This window comes from Mesoplodon bidens (genome assembly GCF_964165515.1).
Source record: "Mesoplodon bidens genome assembly, chromosome: 6".
NCBI classification, from domain to species: Eukaryota; Metazoa; Chordata; class Mammalia; order Artiodactyla; family Ziphiidae; genus Mesoplodon; species Mesoplodon bidens.
Genome location: NC_138162.1, coordinates 24,492,509 through 24,504,487, shown reverse-complemented (window position 1 = coordinate 24,504,487; position 11,979 = coordinate 24,492,509). Strand labels below are relative to the sequence as shown.

Genomic DNA, 11,979 nt, shown 5'->3' with positions numbered 1-11,979 from the left:
GTTTGGGAACCTGTGGGCCAGACCCTTACTATTGGATCTGTGGTTCGTGGAGCTGCAGCCCCATCAGGGAGCTCTTTAGAGATGCATATTCCCGAGTCCTACCATGGACCTACCGAATGAGAATGCTCATTTTAACAGGATCACCATGTGACTTGTATGTGCATTACAATTTGAGAAGCAGTTACTTTTCTTCAAACATTGGGCAGTTGGCAACAATGGGCCCAAGTTCTGTCTGCCCACTGGAGCTGTGCAGTAGCTTTTCCCTTTGTTGGGCCCTCACACTCCAGTTTGCCAGAGCCCCACACCTGGATGGATTCATTACCTTCCATTACCTGCCTGGGCCCAGTTAGAATTGGAATTTTTAAAAACCTTATTATAAAATAAAATTTACCATTAGTAACACATAGTACATTCACAATGTTGTGAAGCCGTTACAACAGAACATTTTCATTACCCCAAAAGGAAGTCCCATACTTATTAAGCAGTCACTTCTCATTTCCCTCTCCCCTCAGTCCCTGGCAACCACTAATTTGCTTTTTTGTTACTGTGGGTTTGCTTATTTCAAATGTTTCATATAAAAGAAATGTATAATGTTTTCTTTTCTTTTTTAAAAAATAAATTTATTTATTTTGGGCTGTGTTGGGTCTTCGTTGCTGTGTGCAGGCTTTCCCTAATTGTGGCGAGCAGGGGCTACTCTTCGTTGCGGTGTGCGGGCTTCTCATTGCAGTGGCTTCTCTTGTTGAGGAGCACAGGCTGTAGGTGCGGGGGCTTCAGTAGTTGTGACTCTCGGGCTCTAGAGCACAGGCTCAGTAGTTGTGGCGCACAGGCTTAGTTGCTCTGTGGCATGTGGGATCTTCCAGGACCAGGGATCAAACCTGTGTCCCCTGCATTTGCAGGCGGATTCTTAAGCACTGTGCCACCAGGGAAGTCCCTATGTTTTCAAGGTTCATCCATGTTGTAGCATGTGTCAGTACTTCCTTTTTATGGCCGAATTATATTCCTTTTTGGGATATGCCACATTGTTTATCCATTCATCATTTGATGGACATTTGGGTAGTTCCAGTCTTTTGGTTATTGTGAATAGTGCTGCTATGAATATTTGTATGCAAATTTTTGTTTGAACACCTGTTTTCAACCTTTGAGGACTTGAATTCTACCTGGGAGTGAAATTGCTGACTTATATGGTAATTCTATATGTTTAACTTTTTGGAGAATAGCCAAACTGTTTGCCATGGGCAGCACTGTTTTACATTCCCACTAGCAATGTATGAGGATTCCAATTTCTCCACATCCTTGCCAACACTTGTTATTTTCTGTTTTTTTTCCCTCTTAATTCTAGTCATAGTAATGGGTGTGAAATGGTATCGCACTTCACATTTGATCAGATGCTTTTCATTTGCATTTCACTAATGATGAATTCTTTTCATGTGCTTGTTTGGCCACTTGTATATCTTATTTAGAAAAATATCTATTTAAGTCTTTACCTCATTTAAAAACTGTTATTTGCCTTTTTGTTATTTGAGTTCCCTTTTCAGATACAGGTATCCCTCGCTTTTCAAGTTTGCTTTATCTCAATTTGCTTTTACGAAAGACCTTCATTAGTACCTGTTTTCACTAACAGAAAGAAATGTGAAGAGGATTTCCGCTTTCAGGAAAAAAGGGGAAAAGCAAAAATAGTGTTCGAGTTTGTTTTGCATGAGGCAGAATAGAGGCAGCGCGCTTTGAGAGAATGACACCACCAAGCTCCTTCCTGGGGAACTACCCTCAGCATCTTAGCATCCAGCTGCCATAGCTTTGAACTGTGTCTTTGAGCATCTGTGCTTTATCGATTTATTTTGTGCATGTGCATTCGTTAGCAAGATGTGTCCTAAGGTAATTGCTTCTTTGCTTTATGCCATTTTGGCTTAGAAAAGGTTTCTTAGGAATGCTCTACTTTTGGGTAGGGAACATGGAAACCTGTATATGATTTCCAAATATTTTCTCCCATTCTGTGAGTTGTCTTTTCATTTTCTTGATAGTGTCCTTTGATGAACAAAAGTTTTCAATTTTGATGAAGTTAAATTTCTCTAATTTTTTCTTTTCTTGCTCGTGCTTTAGGTGTCATATAGAATTTGAGATTTTTATCACCTGGACAAGATCAATGGATGGGGAGCAAGAAGAATCTGAGGAGAAAGGGAATAGGGATGGCTTGAGGTCTCTGTCTCCAGTTCAACCAGAAGAGCTCAGCATTTCTCTGCTTTATATAAGGTCCTCCAGTTTAAATATACATATATTTGATAGATCAGAACCACTAGTTTGTGCTTCTCAAACTTTTATCATTGAATATTAGTGGGAAACCTCAGTGTGCCAGCTTGCTCTAAAAACTAGTCCCAAATGGTATAGGTAGTAATTAGAACTTAATGTTTTCTGGCTTCAGTTAGGTTTTATGTGTAATAAAGAAAAAGCATACATTTTTAGAAAATCATGCAGTGTTTCTATTGCTTCATTTGCCACACATTTGGGAAGTCAGAATTTGGCCCAAATCCAAACCCACTGTCTACCTGGTGGCAGCTCATCCACACTGAAGAAATATTCCAAGGAAAAGACAGCCGAGCTCAAGCATAGCAGCCTTGGGAACCTGGTGCTGCATTTGCCTGATGTCACAGCAAGTGAGAGTTCAAACCCAGGTGCTCTCATTTCGAATCTAAGACACTGCCCCCCTAGGCCAGGTGTTGTAAGTAGCCAGACCAATCATCTATTGATCTCTCTTGATTGGCACTACTATTACTACTAGCTGCCATTTTATTTTATTATTTCATTTTACAGTTTTTGGCTGTGCTGCTGGCATACGGGATCTTAGTTCCCCAACCAGGTTTGGAACTCGCGCCCCCTGCATTGGAAGCACGGAGTCTTAACCTCTGGACTGCAAGGGAAGTCCTGCCATCATTTTTGAAAGCTTTTTATGTGCCAGGCATTGTGCTGAAAGGCTACATTTAATCTTCCCAACAACCATGGAAGTGGTTCCGTAATTATAATTTTACTACTGAAGAAACTGAACTCAGGTTAAATAACTTGCTGAAGTCACGCAGATGGCAAGTGTCAGAGATAGGATTTAACCCAAGTTTGACTCCAAAGTCCATATTCTGAACCACCAAGCGAAACTATGATTTTAAAGACGACCATCACCGATCTCAGCCACGGCCCTCCCCCTGGGTTACAAGCCGGCCAGTAGTCCCCGCGCCGACGCGTGCGCAGACTCCGCCCGTCGCCCCTCCCTTTCCCACGAGCTTCTCAAATTGCGCAGGCGCTCTCCTTGTCGGAGGCTGAGCCGTGGAGCAGGCGCGGAGGCGGTGGCGGCGCCGGTGGGGCCTTGGGCACGCTTCGGGGAGCCAATGCGCGTGCGCGGGGCTAGAGCCACAGTCTTTGGGGGAGCACGGAGATGGCGGCCGCCGGGGGAGCTTCGTCTGAGCCGGCGGTTTCAGAACAGCCGGCGGAGCTGTCTGCCGCGGTGCGGGCGAGCATCGAGCGGAAGCGGCAGCGGGCGCTGATGCTGCGCCAGGCCCGGCTGGCGGCCCGGCCTTACCCGGCGACGACGGCTGCGGCTACCGGAGGTTTGGGCCCGGGCGGCGCCTGCCCCTTCTCTTTCCTTGCGGACCAGGGCTAGCGTCTTGGGTGTGGCGTGCACTCCCTTCGCGTTTCCGCGCAGACCCTCCCGCAGTCCCAGGTGCGGGGGGTGGGGGTGGGATCCGCTCAGCGGGCGTTGTCACAGCGGGCTGTCCGAGACCACAGGGCAACTCCTGACTCCCAGCCCTGACCTTTCCTCCTTGCTCTTGGGCGGTCCTTAGCTTGGGAATGCAGCCGCCCTCGCCGTCGGGAAATGCCAGCCAGTGCCTCAGTTCTCCCTTTCTGCTCTCTTCCTGCAGCTTCCACCGGTTCCAGGGGTGGTTTTTGTGTAAAGCTTGTAGACCTTGTAACACATTTAACTAGTGGTTCTGCACCAGCTTCCCTCAGTCATCTATTTAACACAGGGTGATTGAGTGCATATTCCGTAACCGGCACAGTGCTTGCTCCGTGCTGGGAGCAAACAGACGTTAGCTGCTGCCTTCGTGGGGCTAACAGAGTGGCACCTGTTGTGCTTCACGTTTTTCAAATTGGCTGATTTGATTCTCACAGCTAACCTGTGAGAAAATAATTAGGACAGGGTTTGGTATCCGTGTTTTACTGAGGTGGTAACTGAGGATCAGAAAAGGAAAGGGGGTTTGCTCAGGTGCATCCCAGTAAGTGCAAAGCCTAATCAGGACTAGAACTCGGGTCATCTGACCCTGGGTTCGGGGCCTTTCCTTGCTCACCAGCTGCCTCTGTTATACTAGGCATCTCTCTCACCCATAGGAAGAAAGGCTGTTATTCTTGTTTGGATTTCATCTTTCCCTTTTCTTAGGGCAGCCCTTGGCGGCTTATTTGTCTCTTTGCCTATCATGTATGTGTCTATCATGTAATTCTCCAGTGGGGTCAACTAATAATTTTCCTCAGGGAAATACAGTTTGGTTGACATGTGGTTCTTCAGGACCACCTCTATAAGGTGAAGCACAAGTGTTCTAAACCTATATCCATACTGTGTGAGCAGTTGAGCACGGTCAGAGCTGTGTCATCCACTACCCTTTTTCATCAGCCAGAAGTAAGAAAGAGTGAAAAGAGCGAGCTGCGTGTCTTGATATTCATACTGACACTGAATCTGCAAATTGCAACCAGTTTTAATGGTTCTGGTCTCATCCCTTCTGCTTTATAGTGGTTTTCCTTTATTCCTTTCCCAACTTGAAGCATTCTAGGGTCAGGACAAGAAGTTGTCCATCTGCATTGATTAATTCATATTCATTATTCCATAAAGGTTTCTAGATCTGTACTAAAAGACCGTGGAACACCGGTGCAAAATAGAGCATAAAGTGGTATTAAACTAAACGTCTGATAATGGAAAGCAAGGTAGCATGAATATTTTGTTAGATTTCTTAGGTATTTGCCAAAGAACTGAACTGTGTTGCAACATTGTGTACAACCTGCTGTGCTTCAAGAGTTAAGTAGGTGCTGAGATTTTTAATCTTTTTAGTACTTTTATTTCAATGTACTGTACAGTTTTCATTTTCTGTGTGTGCTATGACATGCCATGAAAAAGACTGAGAAGAACTTGCTTAGAATGTGTTGCTAAGAGTAGTGCTAAGGGCCTGGGGAAAAAACAAGGCATAGCAGTAGAGAGAAATTGGGCTTTGTTTTTGGCATGATTTACCAGTGTTCAGGATCCTGCAGATTATGGTCTTGATTACCCCAGCTTCCCTTTTTTTTTGCCGTATGCGGGCCTCTCACTGCTGTGGCCTCCCCGGCCGCGGAACACAGGCTCCGGATGCGCAGGCTCAGCAGCCATGGCTCACGGGCCCAGCCGCTCCGCGGCACGTGGGATCCTCCCGGACCGGGGCACGAACCCGTGTCCCCTGCATCGGCAGGCGGACTCTCAACCACCGCACCACCAGGGAAGCCCTCCCTTCTTAATTCTTACTGCACTCATGAATGATCATTCTAATCATTCGCTACACTATTCATGAAATGAGAATCATACTCTGATACACTCATTGATTTCTATCCAGTCAGTAAATATTCGTGGAATGCTTAACTATTTTTCAGAATTACGGAGGTAAAAGCACTCAGTCTAATGAAGGGATGTAGAGAGATGGACAGACAGTGTAGTAGCATATGAGAATTGCTGTTAACAGTAGAAACAGGCTTATACTCTAATTCCTTTATTTAATAAATTGAGGCCAGAGAAGGGGAGTTTAGACTTAAGCAAGATAATGCTTACTAAATTTGTCTTAAAAAATGAGTTATAACATTCATACATTAATGTAAAACGCGCTCATCTGAATTTTACCTATGTGAATACTCATGTCAATACCACAGCAATCAATATACTGTACAGACACTTCCAGAACCTTAGAAGTTTCCCTAATGGCACTTCTTAGTCAACCATTCACCCTCAGAAGTAACTATCATTCTGACCGTTTGATTAGTACTGTCTGTTTTTTTTTTTTTTTTGGCAGTACGCGGGCCTCACTGTTGTGGCCTCTCCCGTTGCGGAGCACAGGCTCCGGACGCACAGGCTCAGCGGCCATGGCTCACGGGCCCAGCCGCTCCGCGGCATGTGGGATCTTCCTGGACCAGGGCACGAACCCGTATCCCCTGCATCGGCAGGCGGACTCTCAACCGCTGCGCCACCAGGGAAGCCCATCAGTATGGTTTTAATTTGTATTTTCCTAATTACTTACGATGATGAGACCTTTTTCATGTGGTTACTAGCTATTTGCATATCTTCATTTGTGAAGTTTCTCTTCAGGTCTATTTCCCTTTTTTTAAGTTGGGCTATTTGTCTTTTACTGGTTTATAGGATTTCATTACATATTCTGGATGAGTCTTTTGTCAGATATACATATTGCAAATAGCTTTTCCCGATTTGTATCTTGTCTTTTTACTCTCATAATGGTGTCTTTTGATGAATAGAGGTTCTTAGTTTTAATCAAGTTCAATTAGCAGTTTTTCTCTTATGGTTAATACGTTTGTGTCATGTTGAAGAAGTTTTTGGCTACCTCAAGTTCATGGAATTATTCTCCAGTGTTCTCTTCTAGAAGCTTTATTGTTTTACCTTTTACCCTTTACATTCAAGACTATGATCCATTTAAACATTGTTTTGTGTATATTGTATGAGGTAGAGTCAAAGTTCATTTATTGAAATGACCATCTTTTCCTCACTGTTTTGTAGTACCTTTGTCATAAATCCTAGCATCATTTATTGAAAATATTATCTTTTTCTCACTGAATTGTCTTGGAGCCTTTGCTGTAAGTTAAGTGACCAAATATGTGTAGGTGTATTTCAGGACTCTCTCTTCTACTATCAATACGTTGGTCCCTTTGTTTTAGTATACTATCATAATTACTGAAGCTTTGTAGTAAATCTTTAAATCTGGTAGTGTAAATCCTCCAGTTTTGTTTAGGATTATCTTGGCTATTGTGTGTTCTTTGTATTTACATGTAAATGTTAGATCAGCTTGTCAGCTCCCATTACTCCTCCCCCTCTGGACCGTGCCTGCGCGCGCGCGCGCGCGCGCGCGCGCGCGCGCACACACACACACACACACACACACACACGTGCGTTCCCGCCCCCCGCCACTGCTGCGGTTTTGAATGGAATCACATTGAATCTTTAGGTAAATCTGGGGAGAATTGACTTATATTTCTCTTAGTGGTGTTTTCAGTATAGAGGTTTTACACATCTGTTCCTAGGTATTATTTCTTAATTCTAATTGTAGATTCTTTTGGATATTCTGTATACCTAATCACATCATCTGTGAATACTGTTTTACTTCTTTCCAGCCTTTATGCCTGTCTTGTTTTCTTGCCATAGTACAGTGGCTGGGACCTTCATTATAATGTTGAATAGAAGTGGTAATAGTGGACATCCTTGTCTTGTTTGATATATATTAAATTTTTAAAAGTTCCTGTTTATGCACAAGGGAACATAAGGGCTTACCTAGTTCATTTGTTGACCACTCTTACTTTTTGTAGGGATGGCTAATGTAAAAGCAGCCCCGAAGATAATTGACACAGGAGGAGGCTTCATTCTGGAAGAGGAGGAGGAAGAAGAACATACAATTGGAAAAGTTGTTCATCAACCAGGTAAAGTGTGTTTTCAGAAAATAGATACCTAGGTTGGTCATTTTGAGTAACATGCATAATTCTTTGCAAAGTGATGCTAGAAAATGCCACATTTAGTCTAGTCACTGAGCAGGTTGGCTTTATAAGAGTGATAAAATTTGGCAGTTTTGCTAGTAGATTAAAAATGAAACAAATTTGGCAATGATTCATTCAACATGTGGTTTGTGTACTTAGGGTTGATGCTCTCTGTTTTATAATAGGCAGGCTGATAGAATAAATACTTAAAAGTATTTTGATAGGCTGAAATGAGGGACTTGAATGCAAGAGATAAAAATTTAGGTCTTTTCTTTATGTTTAGAGGAAAAAAAGTGGTCTGTAAAGTACAAGATAGGTCTGGCATAAAAAGAATAATAAAATAACTATTATCTAAGGTTAAAGTTTTGGTAAATCATATATATCTATATCCATCCATCCTCTGGATGAGGGTACTTTCACACTCTTTGAAAAAGATAGTTTCACTTGATCATAAGTTTGAAGCCAGTAGTGGAATATAACAGCTTAAAAAAGCTATTTCAGTTTTGGTTGTAGCATTAGAAGTGTTGTGTATTCATCAAGGTAGGTGGTAATCCTGTTCTCTTCTGTGTGTATCTAAACTATTGTTTTCAGAAGCTGACACCTGAAGGATTAAAATACTTATTTTTAGTTTGTGTGCCTTTTTTTTAACATCTTTATTGGAGTATAATTGCTTTACAATGGTGTGTTAGTTTCTGCTTTATAACAAAGTGAATCAGCTATATATATGCATATATCCCCGTATCTCCTCCCTCTTACATCTCCCTCCCACCCTCCCTATCCCACCCCTCTAGGTGGTCACAAAGCACCGAGCTGATCTCCCTGTGCTATGTGGCTGCTTCCCACTGGCTATCTACTTTACATTTGGTAGTGTATATATGTCCATGCCACTCTCTCACTTCGTCCCAGCTTACCCATCTCCCTCCCCGTGTCCTCAAGTCCATTCTCTATGTCTGCGTCTTTATTCCTGTCCTGCTCCTAGGTTCTTCAGAACCATTTTTTTTTTTTTTAGATTCCATATATATGTGTTAGCATATGGTATTTGTTTTTCTCTTTCTGACTTCACTCTGTATCACAGACTCTAGGTCCATATACCTCACTACAGATAACTCAGTTTTGTTTCTTTTTATGACTGAGTAATACTCCACTGTATATATTGGGTGCCATATTTTATGAGGGCTATTGACAAGTGTATATGTCCAAAACAGGGTGGTCAAAATGGAAATATTGCAATTGGCATGTGAGGAGCAGTTGTCAAAACTGGATATGTTTGGGCTTCCCTGGTGGCGCAGTGGTTGAGAGTCCGCCTGCCGATGCAGGGGACACGAGTTCGTGCCCTGGTCCGGGAAGATCCCACATGCCACGGAGCAGCTGGGCCCGTGAGCCATGGCTGCTGAGCCTGCGCGTCCAGAGCCTGTGCTCCGCAATGGGAGAGGCCACAACAGTGAGAGGCCCACGTACAGCAAAAAAAAAAAAAAAAAAAACTGGATATGTTTAACTTAGAAACACTTCAGCTGCCTGCAAATGCAAGAAGTATTCCTCTATGGAAGACAGATTATACTTACTGTGATTTGCTCTGGAGGGGAGAATTGGAACAGTGGGTAACAGTTACAGTGAGGGAGATTCCAACTCAGTACAGTGAACTTGTACTTTGCACTAAATAGGGTGTTGGCACATATATCATGTGAGCCAAACCATGTGGAGTGCTGCCTCTAAATAGCAAAGCATTGGAGGGGTTCAGAGATTGAGAGACCACTTGAGCAGGATGTTTTAGAAAAGCCCTGTATCAGGAGGGAATGCCTTGAATTCAATGACCTGTAAAGTCCTTATGATTCTATGGATATGAAGATTCACTGTAACTGTTTTTCTATAGATTCCTGAATCCACCACAGGCTTATAAAGCTGTGTTCATTTAACAGGTCATGCAACAAACATTAATTGAGAACCTACTGTAGTGCCTTTCTGCTTGACTGAGGTATGTATGTGGCATGTGTCATATACTGTTATTGACGGTAGGGCTGCTGCTTGCAGTTAGCACTCTGGTAGCGAATTTGTGCAGGTTAGAAAAGGTGTCTCTTATTCACAAGCTGGCTCCATACAGGGAAGGCAGGGAGAGGCTAAAGAAAGAGTCAGAGCACTCCAGATTGGTAGGTGGCAGTTTTAATAAGCAAGGGAACTTTCTTACAAGGCTTGTCTTGGGTGGCTGTGAGTTGAGTAGATCTCCACACCTGCTCGCCAAATCTTAAAGTATATGTAGAAGCTTTCACTGGGTTCAGCTGCATATTCAAGTCCACGTGGTCTCAACAACACCATACTCTCTCAAGGCTGTGTCCTTGAAACAGCTCCCACTGTGGGAACGTGGGGCAGAATGTACATCCCAAGGAGAGAAGGAGAGAGTGAGGAGCCTCTGATTGCCCAGGTCCAGCTCACAGGTTAACCGGTGGTCACATCCTTGATTACCTCTTCCACAGTGTCATCTTTGGGAGAGAAATTAGAAAAAGACCCTCTTTCTCTGGGCTGACTTAGCCTGGGCCAGGGCTCATGGCTTAAAAAGTGGTCATGGGCTGCATTTTGACACCTGTTTGCCCCCTTGGGCAGGTGCCTTTGCACAAGGAGCCTACTTTTAAGACTTTATGTGGATGACCTCTATGGGTAGAAGAAAACGGGGAGAGTAATTAATATTTTCTATCACTTTTTTTTTTTTAGAGTGAGACACTAATTTCTGTACTTGGCAGAATTTCAGACAGTCACAATGATGAAAGGGCTTGAAAAGGAAAGGAAATGGGCTTCACTAGGTTTATAAAAGTTTGGATGTCTCCATACATACTGGAGAGGGGCCCCGTGGATTAGGACACTGCACAGGGAGATCTCAAAAGGGGGGTTAGGGTGGAGCTTCTGCAACTCTTGACTGAGGGAGCAGTAGAACCTCTCCTTTGGTAAAAAGCTAGATGCCTATGGAGAAGAGGCTGGTTGCTTCTCTGTGCTTTTCTGCTTCCTAGGACTTTTTTTTTTTTTTAATGTTTTAAGTTACTTACAATTGGTGCAGCTTAAGAGCTCTTTCTTAGTTATTTCTGGGATATACATTTTAAAGTAATAACTAGAATTATGACTTATAACATTATACCAGAACATACAAGATTTTTAGAAATTTCATGTAATGTCTGAAACATGTATATTAACATATTTCCATAAATAACCCAAAGAAAGCTTAGTATTAGTTGTTTTTTTGTTTGTTTTTTATACTGCAAGTCCTTATTAGTCATCAATTTTATACACATCCGTTTATACATGTCAATCCCAATCGCCCAATTCATCACACCACCATCCCCACCCCACTGTGGTTTCCCCCCCTTGGTGTCCATATGTTTGTTCTCTACATCTGTGTCTCAACTTCTGCCTTGCAAACTGGTTCATCTGTACCATTTTTCTAGGTTCCACATACATGCGTTAATATACGATATTTGTTTTTCTCTTTCTGACTTACTTCACTCTGTATGATAGTCTCTAGATCCATCCACGTCTCAACAAATGACTCAGTTTTGTTCCTTTTTATGGCTGAGTAATATTCCATTGTATATATGTACTGCAAATTCTTTATCCATTCGTCTGTTGATGAGCATTTAGGTTGCTTCCATGACCTGGCTATTGTAAATAGTGCTGCAGTGAACATTGGGGTGCATGTGTCTTTTTGAATTATGGTTTTCTTTGGGTATATGCCCAGTAGTGGGATTGCTGGATCATAGGGTAATTCTATTTTTAGTTTTTTAAGAAACCTCCATACTGTTCTCCATAGTGGCTGTATCAATTTACATTCCCACCAACAGTGCAAGAGGGTTCCCTTTTCTCCACACCCTCTTCAGCATTTGTTGTTTGTAGATTTTCTGATGATGCCCATTCTGACTGGTGTGAGGTGATGCCTTATTGTAGTTTTGATTTGCATTTCTCTAATAATTAGTGATGTTGAGCAGCTTTTCATGTGTGTCTTGGCCATCTATATGTCTTCTTTGGAGAAATGTCTATTTAGGTCTTCTGCCCATTTTTGGATTGGGTTGTTTGTTTCTTTAATATTGAGCGGCATGAGCTGTTGATATATTGTGGAGATTAATCCTTTGTCCGTTGATTCATTTGCAAATATTTTCTCCCTTTCTGAGGGTTGTCTTTTGGTCTTGTTTACTGTTTCCTTTGCTGTGCAAAAGCTTTGAAGTTTCATTAGGTCCCATTTGTTTATTTTTGTTT

At 42.7% G+C, this 11,979-nt stretch overlaps 1 protein-coding gene across 2 annotated transcripts in view; it reads left to right on the top strand.

Annotated features, from left to right (window-relative positions):
• The first annotated feature begins 3,282 nt into the window (after window positions 1-3,282).
• Window positions 3,283-11,979, top strand: part of XPA (XPA, DNA damage recognition and repair factor) — a 45,480-nt gene continuing 36,783 nt past the window's right edge. For both annotated transcript variants that reach the window (XR_014016030.1, XM_081236597.1), the window contains exons 1-2: window positions 3,283-3,590; window positions 7,582-7,692. Coding sequence is in view for 1 of the 2 variants with exons in the window: in XM_081236597.1 (XP_081092723.1) it covers window positions 3,419-3,590; window positions 7,582-7,692 (283 nt within the window). In the remaining variant the exon portion in view is untranslated. The remainder of the gene's footprint in view (window positions 3,591-7,581; window positions 7,693-11,979) is intronic.